General features: G+C 42.3%; 1 protein-coding gene across 10 annotated transcripts in view; it reads right to left on the bottom strand.

The window, feature by feature from the left end:
• The window catches only part of UTRN (utrophin), a 575,792-nt gene that overhangs the window by 511,607 nt on the left and 39,604 nt on the right, over positions 1-24,581 (bottom strand). For 4 of the 10 annotated variants that reach the window (XM_054489967.2, XM_054489971.2, XM_063666721.1 and 1 more), the window contains exon 1: positions 5,883-6,056. The exons of the other annotated variants lie outside the window; for them this stretch is intronic. In XM_054489967.2, the coding sequence (XP_054345942.2) occupies positions 5,883-5,976 (94 nt within the window). In that variant the 5' untranslated portion in view covers positions 5,977-6,056. Of the gene's footprint in view, positions 1-5,882; positions 6,057-24,581 lie in introns of those variants that run through there. 10 annotated transcript variants of the gene reach the window in all.

The following is a 24,581-nucleotide window of genomic DNA, read 5'->3' as shown; positions in this document are numbered from 1 at the left end:
TTAAATGCTCCTTTTCCTTGAGAGCAACTCCACACAGAGGGCCACAGGAATTCCTGCCCAGCTCACAGTCTAAGTTTCAGTACTCTGTAGCTCAGACAGAAAGTTTGGCTTGTGTTCCTTTAGTCCTAGACTAAAATTTCACTTTAGCACAATGGTAGAACTCGGCTATGAGTCATCTTCCTCTGCAAAACAATGAAAGTTCTAGTTCAGTGGGAAAAAACGACTTGAGTTGCCAGTTCATTGAACTGTTCAAATGAAGGTCAAAATACTGGAGCAGGAGCAAGGGAGTCGCTGTGTCCAGATCTTATCTAACCCCACACCAGTCCCCTGAATGGCCCTCCAACCAAGTCTTGAATTTGCAAACAGTTAGAACAGGAAGCACCTGGTGGCCTCTAAGTACGGGTCAGAGAACCCAAGTGAAAACATGAAACAGATCCAAATTCAGTTTCATGAGCATGCCTTTCAAGTAACGCCAAGGAAAAATATACCAAAAACATGATGGAGTGTGCAGCTTCAGCTTAAATATATTTCAAGTACCATTATGAATATAATGTTTGATTTCCTACCCTAGACTCTACCTAAAAGAGCCCATTATCAACAGACTAGGTTTTTGTAATTTTTACAGAATTTATTACTCCATTAATTTACCTGGAACTATTACTATAGCTTGCAAAGAACTTTAAAATGTGTAACATCATGAATCCTGACCACACTCTCCCGAGGCATCCTCCCTGGTTGGGAGATCCTGTGATCCTCCTGGTTGGGAGTCCCCTTCTCAGAGGTTCAGTGACTTACCCTGCCCATGGCAGGGGTAATGGAAACCCACATCTTGAGGGCCAAGTCCCATCCCTTAAAACACTGCTCAGGGCCGGGCGCCGTGGCTCATGCCTGTAATCCCAGCACTTTGGGAGGCTGAGGCGGGCGGATCACGAGGTCAGGAGATCTAGACCATCCTGGCTAACACGGGGAAACCCCGTCTCTACTAAAAATACAAAAAATTAGCCGGGCGTGGTGGCGGGCGCCTGTAGTCCCAGCTACTCGGAAGACAGGCAGGAGAATGGCGTGAACCCGGGAGGCGGAGCTTGCAGTGAGCAGAGATCCCATCACTGCACTCCAGCCTGGGCAACAGAGTGAGACTCCGTCTCAGAACCAAAAAAAAATAACTGCTCAGTACCATGTTAATCCCATTTCTCATTTTCTCCACCCAAGATTCTTTTCTTTTTTTCTTTTCTTTTTTTTTTTTTTTTTTTTTTGAGATGGAGTTTCGCTCTTGTTGCCCAGGCTAGAGTGCAATGGCGCAACCTCTGCTCACCGCAACCTCCGCCTCCTAGGTTCAAGCAATTCTCCTGCCTCAGCCTCCAGAGTAGCTGGGTTTACAGGCATGTGCCACTAGGCCCGGTTCATTTTGTATTTTTAGTAGAGACAGGGTTTCTCCATGTTGGTCAGGCTGGTCTTGAACTCCCGACTTCAGGTGATCCGCCCGCCTCGGCCTCCCAAAGTGCTGGGATTACAGGCGTGAGCCACCGCACCCGGCTGATTCTTTTCTTTCACATGTCACTCTTTCTACTCTTTTTCTCCCAACTTAACAATTCTCATTCTCTCACCTCTGTAAGTTATAGTTAACTGGTCTTCCTAACCACCTACTCATTTTCTCTATAATTATTAAGATCTGCAAAAAATTCACAAGTCCTAAGTTATCTTCCCAGACAAATCTCACTGCCCTGTGATCACTCCAAATTCCGTGTTCCTTTATTGGGATATAGTCAACTGGTGGGTCCGGCAATCCCTAACATATGACAAAGATGACAACGTTCCTTCCTTTCAGCGACCAGCAAACCTAGCATTCACTTCACACACCATCCTTTCCAGGTCCCAACCTCCACAGGGGAAGGATCAAATCACCTTCATTTTTATATCCCCATACCTCCCCAGAGCTGGGCGTGTGCTAGGTACCTAGCAAATGCTGACTGAATAGATGAGTGTGGTCGTCAACCTCCTGGAGTTCCAACACAAAAGACTTGAGTTCCTTTAAGAGTGAGTCACGGCTGGGCATGGTGGCTCAGGCCTGTAATCCCAGCATTTTGGGAGGCCAAGGGGGGAGGATCACTCGAGCTCAGGAGTTCAAGACCAGCCTGGGCAACATAGCGAGATCCCATCTCTACAGAAAAACTATTAAAAATTAGCCAGGTATGGGAGCACATACCTGTAGTCCCAGCTACTCAGGAGACTGAGGTGGGAGGATCACTTGAGCCTGGGAGGTCAAGGCTGCAGTGAGCTAAGACTGTGTCACTGCACTCCAGGCTGGGCAACAGAGCGAGACTTTGTCTCAAAAAAAAAAAAACAAAGAATGAGGCACGGTTCAGGAGATTCTCCCAGGAGTGTCCCCATCTGGCCTCACATCCACATTCACACACATACACCCAGCCCCTGATGAAGTTCTCTTTCCCAAAGTTCTCAACCTGCCTTGCCTTATAAGGACACCACTGCCCTGGAGCCTTGTCTCTTCTGAGAGGTCTGTTCAGCGTTCCCCCAGATCAGCCACCTGTTCCCCTGTGACCTTTTCCTGGAGTGTCTTCCAAGATGACAGCCACTGTTCAGCCTAACATAGCACACTCTCCTACATCAGCAAAGACCATAACTAAGCCTCTGTCCAATCTTCTTCCAATTTCCTGTTACTCAAAGGAACTCATTCATTCATTCATTCACAAGCAGCTACTGAGCCTCTTCTGCACATCAGGCACACATTCAGGTGCTAGGGGGCAGCAGTAACAAAGCTGCCTCTAGTCCCTCCCATGGAGCTTTCAGTCTAGTGGGGGACGAATACATTCCCCTGTACCCTCCACATTGGACACCCTTGGCTGGCTTTTGACAAGCTACAGAGCAGGGCCTCAGTCCAATCAAGTCACGATCTCTGACTGTGGGGCACCAGCATGTTGGTGATTCTAATGGGGGACCCAAGTAGTGAATCTTTTAACCCTTCCATGTAAAAAGGAAACAGCTGACATAGAGTCCTGTCGGCACGCAAGAAAGCAGGAAGGATGGCAAAACGAGCAGGGCTCCCAGGAGTGGTTTCCTGAGCAGCGGCAATTTCCAGACATGAGTCATCTGGGCCTTCATAGATGCCTAAATGGCCAGTCGCGCCTCCAAATTATTCATTTCACATTTTCAAGCTTGTTTTAAAACTTTGGTTTATCTCAGTTATATTATTGTTAACATCTAGTGAAAATGATGATAGAGCTGGATAGAGATAGAGATCGATTAGATAGATAGATAGATAGATAGATAGATAGATAGATAGATAGATAGATAGAGAGATAGACGATAGGTAGACAGAGAGATAGTGATAGAGATAGAGATCTATTTTTTTTTTAAACAGAGTCTCGCCCTGATGCCCGGGCTGAGTGCAGCGGCACAATCTCAGCTCACTGCAACCTCTGCCTTCCGGGTTCAAGCGATTCTCCTGCCTCAGCCTCCCAAGTAGCTGGGATTTCAGGCACACACCACCACACCCAGCTAATTTTTGTATTTTTAGTAGAGACGATGTTTCACCACATTGGCCAGGCTCCTGGCCTGAACTCCTGACCTCAGGTGATCTGCCCGCCTCGGGCTCCCAAAGTGCTGGGATTACAAGCATGAGCCATTGCGCCCGGATGAAAATATTGTTTTTAACATTAAATTTAATGTCCTTATTTCTAACAAGATCACTAAAGAGTCTACACTACGGACACACACAAAAATATCAGTTCAATAACAACTGATGAGAGGAGAATCTAGGCCCTTGTGAAATTTGAAATCATGTACACATTGGTTTTCTATTTTTATTAAAATAACATGGACTGAAATACACTTTAATTTTAAAAATGCTATTTTCCTAAAGCCTTTTGATTGGTCATAGGGCAGGAAAGAATGTTATCTAAATGAACCAGAACTCAACCAGCACAGCATTTAAATACATTTAACACTGTAGCTACTCATTTAAAAGCCTGCTTTTTTATTTTATTTTTTTTTGAGACAGAGTTTTGCTCTTTCACCCAGGCTGGAGTGCAATGGTATGATCTTGGCTCACTGCAACCTCCGCCTCCCAAGTTCAAGTGATTCTCCTGCCTCAGCCTCCCAAGTAGCTGGGATTACAGGCACGTGCCACCACGCCCGACTAATTTTTTTATTTTTAATAGAGACAAGGTTTCATCATGTTGGTCAGGCTGGTCGAGAACTCCTGACCTCAGGTGATCTGCCCACCTTGGCCTCCCAAAATGCTGGGATTACAGGCGTAAGCCACCGCCCCCGGCCAAAGCCTGCTTATTATTTAAAGGTGTGTTTGTACTTTTCTTCTAGCTGTCTTCTGATTTCAACCACTATGGTTACCCTAGACCCTTTGTAGCAAGACCTTTTGATGAAGACTAGCTGACTACAGAGACTCTTAATGTCGGGGAAAGAGAGAGGATTTAGTGACAATCAAAGAAAATATTCGAAAGGCCAGAAGCCTGCAATTGCTGCTCCTATGCAGGTTTTTGAGACAAGGTATCCCTCTGTTGTCCAGACTGGAATGCAGTGGCATGATCATGGCTCACTAGTCTCAAACTTCTAGGTTCAAGCTATCCTCCCACCTCAGTCTCCTAAGTAGCTGGGACAACAGGCACATGCCAGCATGCCTGGCTGGTTTTTTAATTTTTTGTAGAGATGGAGTCTCCCTATGTTGCTCAGAGTGGTCTCGAACTCCAGGCATCAAGTGATCCTCCTGCCTCAGCCTCCCAAAGTGCTTGGATTACAGGTATGAGCCACCATGCCCGGCCCACATGGAGTTTTAATTCAGGTCCCTGAGAGGTATTTTGATGTTGTGTTGGGATCACATGGTTATTTATGAAAGAAGTAACAGTTAATGATGAGAATTGTAGCACACCAGTCTCCTATGCCACTTGTTCAAGAAACCCAATCACTAAGAAAATATGGGCTGCTCCAATCATTTTGGTTTGAATTTGCTCTACAGAGACAACACTTACAACCCCTTACCACCTCATTCACTGAAGCTAAGAAGGAAAACATTAAGAGGGAAAGAGTAATTCCACAAGAAAGGAAAACATTGAAAAAGAAAACCAACCAGCCTCAAAGTTTTTTCATAGTGACAACATTCATGCATGATATGTATAATCAAATAAAACACATCACTTGGGGTTTTTTCCCCTCCAAAAGCTCATACAACCAGTACACACATGTATACATTAAACAAGATATGAACATCTAAACTGATCAGAAAAACTAAGTCACCCCGGAAGTAAACTTCAGCGAGAGAAAAGTGCATGACACATTCCCTACATGAAGTTATGCATATACATGTCTCATAGACAAGCCTGCACTGAAACAGAAACCCCAGCACTCATACTGTCCCCCAAAGTACAAACGTTTTATTCTCCCCTTTCTCAGGTAGAAACTAAATATTTCAAGAAGTAAAATGCCTTTTTAGCCAACAGAGTAAATCAAATACAATATGGGATGAGGTCTGCCAATACTCAACACCACAAAGGAGGCTTCTTCTCTAGATGGCAGTAAACAGTCAGCACAGAGTAAGCTATTTTGAAAATACAGGGAGGTAAAGTGAAGCACATTTGCTTCTACAAATGGAGGGATCCTGGAAGGCTTCTTCCAAAGAAGCTAATAACTCTGGTGAATTATCACTTCCTGAAGAGAAGTGTGAAGCAGACAGCGTTGGTCTCTACTCTTGAGGGTCCACAACAGACGTGGCAGCAGGAAGGACAGGCTGTTCCTGTCACCAGCCTGGTCCTAAGCTTTGTTACTTAACAAAAGTGAACGAGAGAACCCTGTCTTCATAGACGTTTCTTAAGAAAACCTCACTGGCTGGGAGTCGTGCAAGTTGACAAACTTACCTGGTAATCGCTTGCAAGCCTGGAGAGCTACATGCCCTGGCAAATCCAATCTGCACTTTTTCCAGTGAAACGTGGTGGCTGCCGGGCCGCTCATCACCTACATCTGCTTAGATGATAAGGAAAAAGATGTGGAGGAAGTGGACAACAAAAGCAGCCTTCGAACTGCACACTGGGATGTCCTGTGTTTTTTTTTGGTTTTTTTTTTTGTTGTTTTTTTTTGGTGGCTTTTATTTTTCCCATGAGAGGATCTGACTAAACCTAACCCCACCTCCTCTAAACACCAGAGAGGAAGTTACACTTTGTAGTCAGTGAAAACTCCTTAGGTAGGTTTTTTGTTTTTTTAATAGTCACAACTAAGGGCCTCTATTCATGTTCCTATGACAGAGATTATAACTTTGCTTCCTGTTTTGACAGTGTCAGCTGGGAAGGGGCACTCCACCCACCTCCCTACCCACTGTGTAGATAAATAAAGATGTTAGAAGGCGTTTGCCCTGGGTATACAACTGGCCTTAGGAGTTTCGTTACATATTAACCATACTTCAAAGAATAAATTGGACTTATTATTTCACTGTAGTAGTTATACATACCTTGGGGAAGTAAAACTGAAAAGGATTTCTTCTTCATCCCTTAGGATTTGCTGTTATGGAAAAAATAAACTTAACCACATGCAGCTATAAGATAAGAGGCCACCATTTAGACTAATTTTTCCAGCCTATTCTCTTTTGTGGTCACCTTGCTCTCTTTATTATCATTATTTTTTTTTTCACTCTTGTCACCCAGGCTGGAGTGCAATGGTGTGATCTCAGCTCACTGCAACCTCCGCCTCCTGGGTTCAAGTGATTCTTGTGCCTCAGCCTCCCAAGTAGCTGGGATTACAGGCGCTCACTACCACGCCTGACTAGTGTGTCTGTGTGTGTGTGTGTGTGTGTGTGTGTGTGTGTTTAGTAGAGATGGGGTTTCACCATGTTGGTCAGGCTGGTCTCGAACTCCTGCTGTTACTTCTGCATATGTCCACCACATACATGTAAAAAGCAAGGAAAATCATTATGCATATGATCACATCTACTTTCTAGTCCTTCTCTCATTCTTTTTCTTGCTTGTTGTGAAATAGAAATCTTCTACTTACTAGCAAAGACTTCTCATAGACTATGTATCTTTGTCAGGATACACACAGGTTTGAATTCAAAGGCATCTCTCATCCTGCTACTGTACTGTGATACAGAAAAGAGAAACTGACAGTACTTCCCCTACTCTCCTCCCTCCTCATCTCTGCATTTTCCTTAGACTAGTAGCTGTATGACTCTGGCAAAATACTCTCTCTCTCTAAGCCTCAGTCTCCAAATCTGTAAAATGGATGGGCTGACTTCACCTGTCTTCTAGGACTGTCACAGGGAGGGAGACCAGAAAAAGCATAGTGATACAGATGATGTCTCATAGTCAATACCCATTAATCTTTTTTTGCATCAAACTTTATTGATATATAATTCATATATTATACAATTAGCTCATTTACACTGTATAATTTAATGATTTTTAGTATTGTCAAAGAATTCTACAACCATCACCACAATCGATCCCCATCCCTTAGCCCAAGGCAACCACTAAAATCTACTTCCAGTCTCTATAGAGTTACCTATTCTGTACATTTCATATAAAAGAAATCATACAGTATATGGTTTTTTGTGACTAGCTTATTTCACTTAGCATAATGTTTTTGAAGTCCATGCATGTTGTATTATGTATGGGTATTTCATTTATTTTTAAAATATTCCATTGTATCGATAGACCATATTTTATTATGTATTTATCAGTTCATGAACATTTGGGTTGTTTTTATCTTTTAGCTAATATCAATAATTCTGCTATGAGCATTTGTGTACAACTTTTTGATGTGGGCATACATTTTCATGTCTCTTGGGTGTGGAGTATGGTGCGTGTGTGTGTGTGTGTGTGTGTGTGTGTGTGTGTGTGTGTATATCCAGAAGCAGAATTGCTGAGTCATATGGCAACCCTATGCTTAACCTTTGGAAGAACTGCCAGACAGCTTTCCAAAGCTGCATCCTTTTACATTCCCACTAGCAGTGTATGTGGATACCCATTTCTCCACATCCTCACCAATATTTGTTATTATTTATCTTCTTTATTATTGCCATCCTGCTGGGTATGAAGTGACATTTCACTGTGGTTTGATTTGCATTTCCTTAATGGCTATCGAAACCCGTCTTTTATCCATAGCCCAAAAATGTCATTTCTAGAATCAGGACTAAATATTCAAAATACAGAACAGCCAGTGAGGCGTGGGCACCACCTAGTCAGAACGGATACTGGCTACAATGCTGAAGTGAGGTCCTGAAGGTATCCATCTTTAACAGTGGCTATTTTCCAATAGGAATCAAAGACTTTCAACATTGTTCCTGGTACAGCTGTATGGGTTCATACCAGCTAAATATTGCTGGCCTTCGTATTTCTATCTATAGTAAGAGGCTGTGAAAGAACTTGGCCCTGCTTCCTCTCCCAAAGGGTTCTTCTGAAAACTGGTAAGGAAATGAAATTCTAAATGTAAATATGACATTTCAATCTTTACAAATCAGTTCTTTCCACCTGTCTTTATATGTCTTCCTCTGAAATAGAAACAAGCACAATAAAAGCAGACTTTTTCAGTAAATAGTCATAACTGTTTATAGGAAGAATTGTTAGACCAGATGTGATTTAAGATTAAGGATCTCAAATTTTGAAGGTAGCCAAGGAAGACAAGTCAAAATCTAGACACTAGCAACAATTTCTCCTTCCCTCCCAAACGTGCAGTACTGGGAGAATAGTAATTATTCAAACAAATCAACATCAAAGAGAAGATCTTTTTTTTTTCAGACCTTACTGTGTTTGAGCAAATTCATGTACAATGATGTTAATTACCTTTTTCCTAAAACATTCTATTCTAGGATTTATTTTTTGATCCCCCCAAAACTAAACAGAATAAAAACTATACAAAGTACAACAAAGAAAATATCAGAAGGCTATTAACTTTAAAAAATAAAAACTTTTTTCCTTATTTTTTGATATAAGGCCTCGGGCCTTGCAACATGTATTAATAAAATGACTCATCCATCTTCTAAAAAATTTCCCATGTCCCAAGGCTATACTCTGTAATCCATTGTTTTATTTATTTCTTGCTGTGGAGCTGACTATGAAATTGACCATTGAACTTTCATATGTCAAATAGAACTTTCCATAGTGGGAAACTTCTAAAACATTCATATTAAGCTAAGTGGAAATATCATGATAGCTCAGGAGCAAACAAGGTCTGTAACAGCCAATATAACTTCCAAACTAGATTCTATGTAGGAAAAGCAAACCATTGAACACACACAAGTGCAAAGGCTTCATTGGAGTTTCTGTAAATACTTGATGGTGAGGAAAATCAGAAGCTAAAATCAGTTTATCTGAAGATTCTTCTAAAAAGATCAATAGGGGGGCACTTTTGAAAACTATTGTGCAATGTCAGGACCCACTCTATTCACAGATCCATTCTTCTGCTAGATTACACGGTCGCCTCATTTTCTAGTTCTTGTGAAATCAATAGACCATTTATGTTGCACGTATCTGTCTAGGGTATGCACTTTCTTATTCAATCTGGTGTTGACAGCAGTAATCAAATTTTGTTCATACCACTAGCTCTATTATAGCTCAATAGCAACTGGCTGCCAGCCTAGGTCTACTCTCATCAAAAAGGAAAGAAAGAATTGGAGTGGAGAGAGAATTACAGAACAAATTAGCTGAAACTACAGGAGGTAGTGTCGAAGTGAGAGAGGGAAGCAAAGGAATTCAGAAACTAATCCTCTCTCCACGGAGGAAATATACACCCAGCAGCATCAGCACCACAAAACCCAGGCAAGCTGACCTTGGCCATGAAAGGTACACATCTTCATTCTTCCCTGTTATCTGTAAACCCTCTTGGCTTTGAACATCATATTATAACTGTCAGTCCTAACTAATACACCTATTCCTCGCCCTGCAGAGCTACAAACAAGAACTAGAGCCAAACCACACCCTCCAACACCAGGGAGACTAAATGCAAGGGACAAGTTATGGTACTTCCCATGAGCTCTCCATTTTATAACTCTTCTTTTTTTTCTCTTGAGACGCAGTCACAGTCTTGTTATGTCGCCCAGGCTGGAGTGCAGTGGTGCGATCTCGGCTCACTGCAACCTCCGCCTCCCGGGTTCCAGCAATTCACCTGCCACAGCCTCCCGAGTAGCTGGGATTATGGGCAGGCGCCACCATGCCTGGCTAATTTTTATATTTCTAGTAGAGACGGCTTTCCTCATGTTGGTCAGGCTGGTCTCAAACTCCTGACCTCAAGTGATCTGCCCACCTTGGCCTCCCAAAGTGCTGGGATTACAGGCATGAGCCACCACGCCCGGCCTAGAACTCTTCTTTATACAATTACGCTAGAGTCAAGCATTTTTCTCAGGTCAGAATATAAAAAGATAATCTTACGATAGAAACCAGGTCAGCTTTTTTAAAAAGAAAAAATTGGGAGGGGGTGAAGGCCTGACTGAAATTTTACTCGATTTGCACTTCTAGACTTTGAATTCTCCTAGAAAACTAGACTTCTGCTCATAGATACTCTCTACTTAAAAGCATCATGAATGATACCATTCCCTGATATGACAAACATCTCTTTTTCTCATTTTTCAAAGTTTTATCTTGAAATAATTTTAGACTTATAAAAGAAGTGGTTAAAAAAAAAAAAGAGAAGAGTACACAGAGTTCTCATGTTCCCTTCATCCAACTTCCTCAAATATTACCATCTTACATAATCAGAGTACCATGATGAAAACCAGAGAATTCACATGGATGCAAAACTATGAACTAATCTATAGGTCTTTTTCAAATTTCTGCAATTGCCCCCTTTTTCTGGTCTACAATTCAGTCCAAGATCACATACAAGCAACACTTCAAAAATTCAAGATGCATCCTTTTTCAATAAATCATGCCTATCTAATGAATATTTCTGACCCCTCCTAAAGTTCTACTTCCCTTCAATGTTAATGAGACAGTGTCATCATTAACTTTTGAGTCTTCCCAAAAATGTTCTTTTCTTCCATAGATCTTGCCTCCATTTCTTACCAGTCAGTTTCATCAACCTTATCCTGTAAACACATGTCAAAGAGTTTCACAACCTCTTTTCCAAAACCCTAGGGCCAGAGGTGCTGCTGAACCAGAACTCTTCCCATTTGCGAAAAGTTATATAGCACAAGTCATATATTACAGTGAAAACAAAAAACAGCAAGATCCAGGGCAATTTCCCTTAATCAAACACATTAATAGCCCTGCAGCAAATACATATGTTTATGAAGGATGCCTGACATACATAAGGACTTTAAAAGAGTTCCAGCTGTTCAAGTCAGGCTTCAACACCAAATGAGTTCAGGTCAAACTCAAGTTTTCTTGCCTAATGAACTGCAAATAAAACACCTTCTGGTTTTCAGAGGTCTTCTTCAATAGTGTAGCTAAAGATGAAGGATGATGAATTTGTACCTACGAAATCCACAGTTTCATCCGTCTCCCGCCCACCCTCACCACATCTTCTACCTGGTCTCCTGGCAGAGCCACCTGCAATGTTCCCTGGGCCTCTAGGGGCTCTTCCCTCTGAATCACTCTCCCACAGAGCCCAGAGTGATCTTTCTACTAACCTGCACCTGCCCAGCTTCAAAATCCTTAAAGGTTTCCCATGTGAGGATGGAGTCTCGTCTGCTTCATGCAGTTCACACAGCTCCCTACAATCAGAACTAAGACCCATGACTATACTGATCAACTACATGGCACCCAAGAAGAATGCAAAAATGAAAAAGGCATCAACTGTCCTCAACAGTCTCACAATTTAATTAACTCCCCTTAATATCTTCATCAGAGTAATATTGTTTAGAATACAACTTATCCAATAATCAAAGAGCATGTCGGGTTTTTTTTTAACCCATTTGTGTCCAGCTAGGAAATTCTACCTCAGTTCTTGATCACAGTAATGATTATAAACAAAACTCTTCATGTTGACATTAAAAGAATTTTCACATGATTTTAAAAGCACATGTCTAAAAATATTTATTATGCTACTGTTGGTATGGTTCAAAAAATTATAAAAAGCAAAAGCCAATAAAAATTGTTTTAAAAACAAGCAAACCCAAAAAAGTAATGTCAAGGATGGTATTTAAAGGGCTGAGTGATTTCTCATGAGACTGTTTTTCCAAAGCATGAAGATATAAATAAAATCTGAAATCATGCCTTTGTTTCCACATGAGTATACTAATGGAATTGAATGACATTATAATCAACAAAATTAAGTCAGAGAGAGTTAAATCTAAGCCGCCATCATCAAAGAGCTTAGAAAATATTCCAGGCTGGGCGCAATGGCTCATGCCTATAATCCCAGCACTTTAGGAAGCTGAGGCGGGTGGATCACCTGAGGTCAGGAGTTCGAGACCAGCCTGGCCAGCATGGTAAGACTCCATCTCTACTAAAACTACAAAAATTAGCCAGGCATGGTGGCATGTGCCTGTAATCCCAGCTATTCGGGAGGGTGAGGCACGGGAATCACTTGAACCAGGGAGGCAGAGGTTGCAGTGGGCCGAGATCGCACCACTGCACTCTAGCCTGGGAGACAGAGCAAGATTCCATCTCAAAATAATAATAATAATAACAATAAAGTATTCCAAACCACACAGAGCCAGACCTCAGACACAGATCTTAAATAGCATGCCAATAAAAGCGGGGAAATCATATTTAAGTATTGGTTTCATTTTCTAATGTGGAAACAGACAAAGACACCTACTTGGAATGACGAATTAAAAAGAAAACTCCTAGAAGTTGTATTTCAGGATTAAATTATAACCTTTCTCAAGAAAGCTGCATGCAAGTAGTGAGATTAAAAGGGAGACAATAATCGCACCAAAGCCCTTAATGAGGAGGTAAAGAGAGGTAGTAACAGGGGCACACAGCTTCTCCCTCCACCAGGAGATAGAAGGAGTGTGCTAAGAGGGGAGAATTCAGGGTTTCCTCCCAGGGTGGCCCTCCTCTCACGTGTGTGTGTGTGTGTCTGTGTGTGTGTGTGTCTCTGTGTGTGCCTGTGTGTGTCTGTGTGTGTGTTGTGTGTGGCAGGGTTTCTCACTGGCAGTGTTGCTTCTAAACAGAAGTGGCAGCCGTCTGGAACCCAGTGGGTGAGGCCTCCAGTGGCTGACAGCGATCTGCAGGAGAAGAGAAAAACACTACGTGGAAGCCAAGTGATGCCACCACTTGGTAGAAACAGGGTCCAATCTGCCAGGGCCACAGGCGCAACCCTACATGACTGGCTGCTTAAAGCAGTCATCCCTGGGATGACCCTTCCAGCTTAGAACTTCTCACTCTAGTGGCAGGAAGGAAGGCCAAGAGTTCTTCAGGGAGGCAAGAATTGTCATTTAAGGCAACAGTGAACGAAATTGATAAAACAACCCAAATACTTCAAGAAGAAAGGAATTTTAAAATATTACTTTAAAAAAAAAGAAAGAGGGAGTAATTTTTCTGGACTGTCTCCATAATCTGTTTTTATAAATCAGGTGGCAACCTGCTGGGTTGTGGAACAAAGGTCAGTAAGTGAGTTTTCTCGAAGCACACTTGCTGTCATAGTAAGGAAAATTTTTCTAGTTTCTGGTGAGCTCTAGAACTTTCAAGCTTCATGGGAAGGTGTGAAGAAGAGACACCTAGAAATTATTCTTTGGTGTTGGCAGGAAAAAAAATGTGACCAAGTGTCCTACAGGGCCACCAGCCTATGAACCCCAATGTGGTCTTCATAGTATTTTGTTTCTTGGTCACCTACAGTCACAATCTCTACCTCAGAAAACTTGTGCCACTGCCTGTCTTCCGGATGGCTCTCCACAGGCAAGTGTGCTGACGTCCCCAAGCCCTGAAGGTTGTTTACTGTCATTCAGCTTGCCCATGGCGATGTCGGAGTCTGGATTGAAGTTCCCACCATATCAGGATCACCCTCCATGAGGCAACACTTTCCCTGCCTACAACCTGTCTTCCACTGGCCACCATCTGCCGCAGCCCAGCAGACACACCTGTATGCATCTCAGCCCTGATCACAGCATCTGTGTGCTTCCTCTTGCAAATGCCCACATGCAAATCTGAGGATGTTGGCCACTCAGAAGATGTGGGTATTAACATATGTGAGTCATCTGTAGATCCTGCCGCAGCTGGTACCACACAAAGATAGTCCTGTCTAACTATGGGCACACCCACCCACTCTCATGTGTCCTATCTCTACTTGGGAATGAGACATAATCATCTACTTGTGACAACTTAAAGCCAAGAGTGAGGAGACAATGAAGAATCTAGGTGTTCATTAGACAGAACTGATGCTGAGGAACTGACCAGAGGTATTTCAAAGCAGCTCCAGGGTTTCCAAGATGATATAAAGACAGTTCCAGGATGATATTCAGAGGTGGTCAGGTGAGAACTAGAGAATTCAAGTCACAATTATCACTTGAGAGTTTATTTATGAGCCACGAGATTCAGCAGTGGGTTCACAGCACCAGAGTTCCTGGAAAGAGCATTTGAGAGAGCCAGGCAGCTGATAGGTTTAAGCAGCACCTACTCTGTTCCATGCAGTATAGCAGTGAAAGAGCCGGTTCCCAGGCCAGGCAAGGCAAGTGCTATAGACGGAGAGTTGAGGCACCTGCCATATCATCGCCTCAGGAATCGGGTTCAACTATGGAGGCAGGCCACAGCATGCCAAAAGGGGGAAAGCAGAAGGCAGAGGCTGAGGAAACAGGTGGAAGTGAGCGCTGCAGAAGCAAGACAGGCACAAACAACCTATTATTAAAATGCTCTACAGAGTTGCAAAGGAGCAGGTGGCAGATGGGAGGAGGGAACTCAGAAACAATGTCAGAAGGTACAAAGGAGAAAGGGTGATCCAGAAATAAGACAAGAACAAAGCTGGGATCTCTTATTCCAGGACAGTGGTGAACAAGCCATTCCTGAGCTTGCAAGTCAGGACCACTTATGTGCCATTTCACATTAAACTTCACTTTCCATGAAATTTTTCTCTGCCAGAGAATGTCCAGTAGTAAATCTATCTATAAAAGTATAAATAAATTAAACATGGCAAAGTTGGTTTTAAATCAGGAATGTTAGGCTACCGTAACTTTCTGGAGGTTGTCAGTGAACTATAGTACTAAAACTACAGATGTTCCTACTTGATCATCAGGATATAATTTGGTCTGTATTCACTTTTAGAGATCTCTGAACTTCAAAGTTCGTTCAATTTATTTTCACTGATGCCTTCAAAATTCTTAAAAGTTAAGTTGTGTCAATATTTCAACTCTCACTTGAAAAATGAGGTTACTGAGGTTTCAGGACACAAAGTAAAACACCAAATTCATGCCGTGAGTGGATTTAACCTCAGGGCCAGGTCCCAGCTATTGAGCCATTCCTTCAGCCATAGCATGCATCTTACAAAGCAGCTCCCTGGCTTTCGAGAGCATTGCCTGAACCAACATGAAGCCTAGAGATGTCAAAGTTATGTTTATGAAAGTAAATGATACTATGCAATACCTCCTGTCTTCCTCAGTCATAGCCAAACAGCAGATGAAGCCAAGAGGAAATACATGTTCCTCAACAGCAGTAAGGTTCCAGGTATCAGGTGGCGGCAGCAGCTGCTGAAAGCCTGTTCCACTTCACCCCTCCCCCAGAACTCCAAACTCGGGCACAAACCCACGCCTCAAACTCTTGAGGCTGCCCGGATTATGAGTCTTTCGGCGACAGATGACAGAGTGACGCAACACTACCACTCCCGGGGGCGCTAAAATCATAGCCTTGACAGAACAGGAAGGTGGTTACTCTTCACAGAAGCTTCTAATCTGCTGCCCCCACCCCGCCTCACCACCCCCACCCCCCCACACACACACCAGAAAGAGGGAGGAGGAAAAGGAAATGAAAGCAAGTGACTCTAGGGTCTGGATTTCATATGCAAGAATAGCCAGCAACAGGTGCAGCATTCCGGTGAAATTAAGACACTCAAAGCACCATTTGCCTCCACAGCATAAAGGGCCCAGGCACAGAAACCCAACATTAGGCAATGATGTCAGAAGTGCAAATCATCATCATTCTCTAGCCAGCAGCAATTTTGTAGGGAAAAAAATAAAAGGGCATTTGTCTGTTGATACATAATTTCTTTTAATTTAGGAGTCTTAAAATAGTTTGAAAATAATCTTAGCATCGATCATCAATATACTTTTTTTAATACCTAGTGACTATCACAGTGCCTAGCACATAGTAGGTGGGTGGATAAATATTTACTGAACGAATGAATAAAATGAGAGGTAACCAAAAAATTTTCTTCACAAATAAAGATAACCAAAATCTACATGAGTATATTAAGTGTATCTTTTTCCCCATTTCTCCAAGAAGAGAACAAAAGATTGGAATCAGTAGCCAAGGACACTGGCTTCATCATGTTGCTGATGAACACATCAGAAGGTGCAAACCGTCCACCCCTGGCTGAAACTGAGAAGCCCGCTCTGCCACCCCTTGGGTGATCTATGCAGGAAGTTCTCATCTGCAGAGGATCCAATGGGAAAAACAATCACAATCATTTAAGCAATCTACCTTTAGATTTTCCTTTCTTTCAATGTGCCATTTCACATAACATTTTTTTACCTGCTATTATAAGAGAATTTACAAGATAAGTGTTGTTGTATAATCTTCTTCAACATGATAGAAATCATCAACTCATAATATGTTATGGAAAATGTCTTACGCTGTGTATGACATGCTATATGAAAAATCTGAATGTGGATAAGACGGCATAGAAATGAAGCCATTTTATGGGCTCTAAAAACTGACAGAATCAGTAGAGAACAAAGAGCAATAAAAATGAGCCCATCAATGGGAGAAGGTCTGTTACGGGAATACTGTATTGAATTAAAAGGTTAATATCAGGCTGAGCTCAGTGGCTCATACCTGTAATGCCAGTACTTTGGGAGGCCGAGGTGGGTGCATCACCTGAGGTCAGGAGTTCGAGACGGACCTGGCCAACATGACAAAACCCCATCTCTACTAAAAATACAAATACCAAGATTAGCCATGTGTGGTGGCGGGAGCCTGTAATCCCAGCTACTTGGGAGACTAAGGCAGGAGAATCGCCAGAACCCGGGAAGTGGAGGTTGCAGTGAGCCAAGATCGCACCACTGCACTCCAGCCTGAGTGACAGAATGAGACTCCATCTCAAATAAATAAATAAATAAATAAAAGGTTAATATCAGCTTGAGAACGTTACTGATTACATAAGTTGAAAGGTTTCAGTAAGTTAAAAATAATGATATTAATTGGAAGAATAAAGTGTTCAAAGCACAGATAAGAGTAAATCACCAAAATTATCAGGAAGTTTTAGAGAACTGAGAATACACATAAAAAATAGTCTCATAAATAACTTTACAACATTACTATTAAAAACGGTTTGACTTAATGATACTCTTTGTTCAATTTTTTTAATCTATGAATTTTTCTTGTGTTTGTAACAAGTATTCTGAGTAGGAGTTCTCTCTTCCCTATATATTCAATTTAAAGAGTCCTTAGATTTTTTTAAAGTTAACTTCCAAAGATCCAAAATACTCCCACTTTGTTTTACTTTGAGGTAATACCCAAAGGTCTTGACTACGGTTCTTAATGGAGATCCTAAGTGGCTAGTTAAGAATCACCTCAAATTTCAAAGAATAAACAGGAATAGCAAGTCTATTACAAATGCTTTTGTTCTTTTAAGTGACTCCGCCTTTTCATTCACTCATTCATTCATTCATTCACAAGGATCTATCATCCCTACAGAACAGGCACTGTACAAGGCACTATGGACATAATCGTGAACAAGACAACCTCAGTCCCTGCCCACAGGGAGGGCACAGTCTTAGGGACCTATCAACACTAAAGTAAACAAACAAGTGAACAAAAGCAATGAGCAATGGTGACAAGTGTGGATGGTGGGGACAATAGCACAAAATCTACTTCAGGTGGGTGTCAGGACAGGCTTCTCTGAGCAGGTGCAATTTCATCCAATGCCCAATCCCAGAAGGAGGAGAAGGAGATAGCCAAGAGCTGGGGGCCGGTATTCCAGATGGAGGTAAGACCCTGTAAACAGAGGTTATTCCCAGAGCTGAAAGCTGACCAGTGTGGCTGGATGGGGCAATGATGGACAGTGACAAGGAGGTGCATTATACATTTGAAAATGGCATCTCACCATATGATTCACTGAGCATTTGCCTTTCCAAACACTTTCTCCTCAGCCTGGAATTCCTCCCTTCCACATTCCTCTCTGCCACCTTGCAAGTCACTTCTCTGGGAAACATTCCTTGACACTCTGAGGCAGAGCAAAACTCCCGGAGTTTATCCTTCCTAACCTGTGGTCCCACAGCACATAGTATGTATCATGAGCACACGTCTTACCACGCTGCTGAATCGCTGTGTTTGAAAGCCTGCAAGCAGAGATCTTGCTTGTCTGCCTCCCAGCAGCCTATCACATAACTTGGCACCAGCAGAGAGAAATAAATGACAGTGAACGAACCAAGAGATAAATGGACAAATTAAATGGATGCAGGGGCACTAATTAACTACTCAATTGTTGGAGATTTGGAATAGCGCCAAGGTTACAGCTCCTTAACTCATTTACAGTTTAATTTCTACCCCATATGATTTTCATACAACAGACACTTTTGGGCAAATCTTTTTCCATCACGGAGAAGTGATGGAATAACTTTCACAGTGTATCATTAGACCCTGGACCCAATCCATTCATATTCAACAAACACGCATTAAGTGCCAAGTTCTGTGCTAGGCTCTGAGGCTGACAGTGGTCCTATCCTAGATGATTTACGAGGCTAGTAAGCAGAATAAATCATATTTAGAAAATGTTTTTAATGACTGACCTTGTTAGATTCTTTACATGTAACTATCTTATTTCATAACATTATTAAGAAAAAACGTTTTTTAAAAACTTCCTAGGTCACCCAGAGGCCAAAATAATTTAGAATCTGTTAACTCAGTAATTTTCACACTAATTCTTGGCGGAGAGTCATGCCTCGGCTTCCTTTCAATGAACAGGTGGACAAAATTTAAGTAGCCACATTCTCAATGAGTCTTTACCTGCCTGTGACTGTCTGCCGTCTCTGTTTGTGGATTCAGATCTCACTTCCATTTCTCGTGGGCTCAGCGTGTCCTCCAAATGAAGTTAAGACTCCCAAACCAACAGTGCATGATTTCTGAAGTCACAAAGGGATGTGTACCCCTCGGCTGGAGAATGTGCTTTGATGGAGTCAAATTGAAAAACAGGGCCAAACAGTATGGGAACCATGGATAGATGAGTTCCTCCCCAACTGCCCGGACCAGAATGGTCACATTCCTGCCTCTGTGAATAGCCCAATCCTCGTCTGCTCTGTCTGAGCCTCTGCCAGGTGTGGAGCCTGTCGCCTTAAAATCTGAAGACGTGTGACAACACTTATCTGCCTAGGAACAGCAAGGTATGCATTTCTACAAACACCACTGTTGAAACTGCTCGGTATACAGAGAAACCAAGCACTTCCTCTCTTCTCAGGTTTTCCTTAGATTCAAGCCAAATAGAAATCTGAGTGAGGAAAATTGTTAAGGAATTTAGCATTTAGAAAAATTTCTTTTTATGTTTCTAACTCTTGCAAGAGAGCTTGTTCTCATCAATTTTATAACCTATTTTTCAACCTACATACTCCAAACTAATTCCTAATGCTTTTTAGGGATCCATCCATTAATGCACTAAATAATACATGCCCTCAAACTAAGAGGTAAACCATGCCCCTTCAATCAGGATAAGAAATACTACTGAGTGAAATGCAGACTGCATCTTTCTGCCAATTTTAATCCACAGCCCTCTGCTCACTTCACTCCCAATCACTGGCCTCAATCAGGCTTTCTGTGGGCCAAGTTCTGCCAGCTTAGAGCCTGCACACAGCTCTGCCTTCAGCCAGTGCCCTCCACCACCTTGAACTATGGACTTGAATAGCTTCCTCAAGAAGGCCTTCCCTGACCACTCAAACTATCATTCATTCCAGGTCCCTATGAAGTCCCCGAATGATTCGCCATGACAGTACTGCAGAATGTCTACCCTCTAAGCAGTTAAACAACTATTTGTATGCTCTGCAATTGGATGTCTGGTCCTCGTACTAGTCTACACACTCAAGAGGCCAGATGCCATCATAGAGCTCATCAGTTTTGTCAACTACACCCAGTGCAGTGCCTGGCATATGGGGCATTCACCCAAGACTACTTTCCATTTAAAATTGTTGTCTCTTTTGAAACACTCTGTGGCACACTGCTGCCACTGCTGAGGTTTAAGGAAACAAATATTCATTTTAAGCCATCATCGTTATCAGGGGTTATTACCAGGCAGGGGGTCCATGAACTTGGACAGGAAAAGCAATTACATCTTTTCACTGACCTCTAACAGAAATTTGCATTTCCTTCCATTGTGATGGCAGATCACAAAACACATTATTAGTGGTAGCTTTGACTGTGTCACCAGCAAAAATCATAACCATTTTCACATCACCTTACAACTCTAGCAGGTATCTTGAAAATACCATTTGGCTTGTTGTTATTTCAGAAGAGTACAGAGGTTAGAGATGCTAGAAGTTCTTACTGAACACACTAATGAAACAGCAAATACTACTCTCTCACAGACTTTTTCAGTATTTTGGTAACTGTATGCATGAATGCCATGTACTCTATTTTATGCATTTAAAAATATTTGTCAGGCTGGGTGCGGTGCCTTACATCTGTAATCCCAGCACTTTGGGAGGCCGAGGCAGGCGGATCACAAGGTCAAGAGATCAAGACCATCCTGGCCAACATGGCCAACATGGTGAAATCCCGTCTCTACTAAAAATACAAAAATTAGCTGGGCATGGTGGCATGCGCCTGTAGTCCCAGCTACTTGGGAGTCTGGGGCAGGAGAATTGCTTGAACCCGGGAGGCAGAAGTTGCAGTGAGCTGAGATCGCGCCCCTACACTCCAGCCTGGGTGACAGAGTGAGACTCCATCTCAAAAAAAAAAAAGGCCAGGTGCGGTGGCTCACGCCTGTAATCCTAGCACTTTTGGAGGCCGAGGCAGGGAGATTACCTGAGGTCATGACTTCAAGACCAGGCTGGCCAACATGGTGTAACTCCGTCTCTACTAAAAATACAAAAAATTAGCTGGGTACAGTGGCTCACACCTGTAATCCCAGCTACTCAGGAGACTGAGGCAGGAAAATTGCTTGAACCTGGGAGGCAGAGGTTGCAGAGAGCCAAGATCGCACCACTGCACTCCAGGCTGGGCAACACAGCGAGACTTTGTCTCAAAAAAAAATTTGTCTGGCTTCACTGAACTGCCGAAGGAGTCTATGGGGGCAATGAAGGGGGGATGAAGATAAAGAATAAAAACCCTGATCTATTAACAGATCACTATCACAAGATATAAACATCTGATGCACCAAGAAACAATTATATTTTGTTCTGAATGAATGTATTTTTACTCATTGTAAAAGGAAATAATATTTCCTTAAAAAGTCAGTGCAAAATAAACAAAATTAATAAATTAAGATACTATTTTTAAAACAAATAAAGATATTTATTTCCTTGGTTTTAATACAAAACAACTCTAAAAGAAGAAATTCCCAAGAGACATTAACAAGTTTAAGAGTTACTTAACAGTTCAACTATTAGACACCCGTGACACTCCTAAGAATATTCTTGATTTGAAGAAACTTCTGGTAACACCTGGAAGCTTAAAGTCATTTTCCTTTGTTTCATCACCTCTCTAAAAAGTTATTGTTCCTTTGTTAAGATGCTAGATAAGCCCAGTTCTAACCAACCCTTTGAATTACTCATGTCTGGGTACTCCCATGTGTATGCACTACGCATATCTTAATAAACACGTTTGTTTTTCTTTTGTTTAAAAAAAAAAAAAAGGAAAGAAACTTCTCCCCCTTTTTTCTAGAAAGACTCATCCTTGAACCATTAAGGCCCTGGGCTTGCAAAGGGAGGATAGCAGACAGGTGGGGTTGCGATAGTAGACTCTGATTTCCCTCACAGTGTTGTCCTAGTTCTAGCCTCGCAGTTGGAAATTCAGCCCCATCTAACTTCCATTGTTTTTTGTTTTGTTTTGTTTTGTTTTGTTTTGTGTTTTGAGACAGAGTTTCGCCCTTGTTGCCCAGGCTGGAGTGCAATGGTGTGATCTCGGCTCACTGCAACCTCCGCCTCCCGGGTTCAAGTGATTCTCCTGCCTCAGCCTCCTGAGTTGCTAGGATTACAGGTACCCGCCACCATGCCCAACTAATTTTTGTTATTTTTAGTAGAGACCGGGTTTTGCCATGTTGGCCAGGCTGGTCTCGAACTCCTGACCTCAGGAGATCCACCCACTCGGCCTCCCAAAGTGCTGGGATTACAGGCGTGAGCCACCACGAGCAGCCCGGCCCTCTTACTTCTGTAACAACTCTGTGAATATATGCACATAACCACCCGAAAGAGTTATAATTAACACCTTACTATGAACTGCTTTAATCAGCCAACCATTAAAATCCAGGGAAAAAAGAGCTTTGATGAGACGGGAAAGGCCGAGCCTGGAGGGAGTTAGGCCAGTGGGCAACACCCAGGGGCTGCCTCAGCAGAAAACAGGCTCAGAGAAGACACCAAAACCAAGCTCTGCAGAACCTCAAGAGCAGCCAGCAGGCCCTGGTTGCGTTATATGGGCTTCTCTGGAAAAACAAATACCACAGCATTTCTTTTACGCAAATTAGGACAGGTTCTGACCAGTTCAGTTCAGCAGCTCCAGTTACATTCAGGAGCTTTCTCACTCTCTCCCGCCAAAAGGAAAATGCGTAACAGGAAAAGAAATGATCCTGGCACCCCTCCTCCTTCTCCTCCTCCCATTTCCCCTCTCCTTCACCCACTCCCTGTTTTCTGTCTCTAAAACTTAGACTCCAAGCCCAAGGTCGGCCTCATCTGTCTGCTTTCATCCACAGGCGTCACATCTCTTACAGAATATTCACAAAACCCCCTCGACTTCACACAGCAAACAGAAGCCTAAAATCCCTCCCGAAACATCCCTTCTCAGGCACAAATCCACCAGACGAGCATCAACAATGGCATGAGATTTGAAGGAAAGTCAGAACTGTCCTTCAGGTCCAGGTGGCCTAGAGAAGCAGAAAGAATGCCAAGTTCGGACCCCTAGTCATCTCATAGGAACAGTTGCATCTTGAGAAAATCATTTTCTCCCTCCTTGAGTGGGATTCCTCAGGGATAGGGGAAAATAACTGGACTGGTTGGCCCCTTAAAGCATCTTCCAGATCTAAGATTCTGTGAGGGTCTGTGTTACCACAGAGCTATCCATGGTTGCAAGTGATGGAGAAGAGCAGAAGGAAGCCACTTACTATTAAATGTGGTGTATCAGTCAGAAAATGTTGGAAAGAGACCATTTCAGCTTGAAAGTCAGCTCGCTCCTAGTACTCATTCAGGATTCCAAGTTCCTTGCATTTGTAATTCATTACTAGTGAGCTAAATATACCACAAGTGTAAAATGTCTCACAGAAAACACTGCCATCATCACCAGCAATAAGGAAAATACGTGGCCGTCACATCAGAGGAGAAACTTGCCTCAAAATAATTTGGATATTTACAGCCACACACACAATGTGATGATTTAGATGATTTGTAAAGCCATGAAGCTTCTCAGGCCTGGCAGAAAGTATAAAAAATATTAGGATCACCGTGCCTAACAACAGCAAGAATTTGGTGCTGAGAAAAGAGGGCTACCAAAAAAAAAAAAAAAAAAAAAACTAAAGAACCATGTTATTCACAGAGCTTTACGAAATTGCCAAAAAAAAAGTACAGCATTTTCTGTACTATCAATAAAATTTTTTAATAAAATGATCTCTACAGTCAATCTCATTATATATTTCTCAATTTTTATCCAAGTAATAAATACACTTAAGTTTGTTTTCAATAAAATAAGATGATAACACAATGCAGTAGGCTTAGGCGTCCCCTTTCCTCTGTTATCTGTTTCTTCTGACAATAGATTATGCATTTCTAAATACTATGCTTATAAAGCTCCTTCCTGATTGCAAGTCAGACATTATTTATAAGACTTTTTTTACTTACCACTTTTATATCCACTCTTCCAATCTCTACTTGAGATCTTGTTTCTGATATCACACTTTTAATTTCCAAGATCTCTTTCTAATTCTGTGATTTTTTTTTAATCACATTCTGTTCTTGTTTCAAAGACACAATTATTTTCCTACTTCTCTGCAGATACACGCCACATTCCTGTTTCCCCTAAGTGGCTCCTTCCTTTTGTTTGTGTTAATGTAGGCTCTATCGGTGGAGGCTTTCAAACATCTGCTGACTCCTAGGAGCCTTTCCCATTTCAAAATGAGGCTCAACAATGCATAGGCTTGGGTGTCATCTACCAACTGGCAGGCTCAAAGTAAGGTAATCAATTTACATGCTGTAACTATACGGCACTCCCAGTAAAAGCACTCTTTAATTGGGGGCTGATCGGCGATGGGAGGCTGTCTTAGTCCATTCTATGCTACTGCAACAGAATGCCACAGACTGGGTAATTTATAATGAACAGAAATTCATTTGGCTCAAGGATCTGGAGGAT

The sequence above is a fragment of the Pongo pygmaeus genome, chromosome 5, assembly GCF_028885625.2.
Source record: "Pongo pygmaeus isolate AG05252 chromosome 5, NHGRI_mPonPyg2-v2.0_pri, whole genome shotgun sequence".
NCBI classification, from domain to species: Eukaryota; Metazoa; Chordata; class Mammalia; order Primates; family Hominidae; genus Pongo; species Pongo pygmaeus.
Note: the sequence above shows the minus strand (reverse complement) of the source record. Positions and strands in the feature narration are given on the sequence as shown.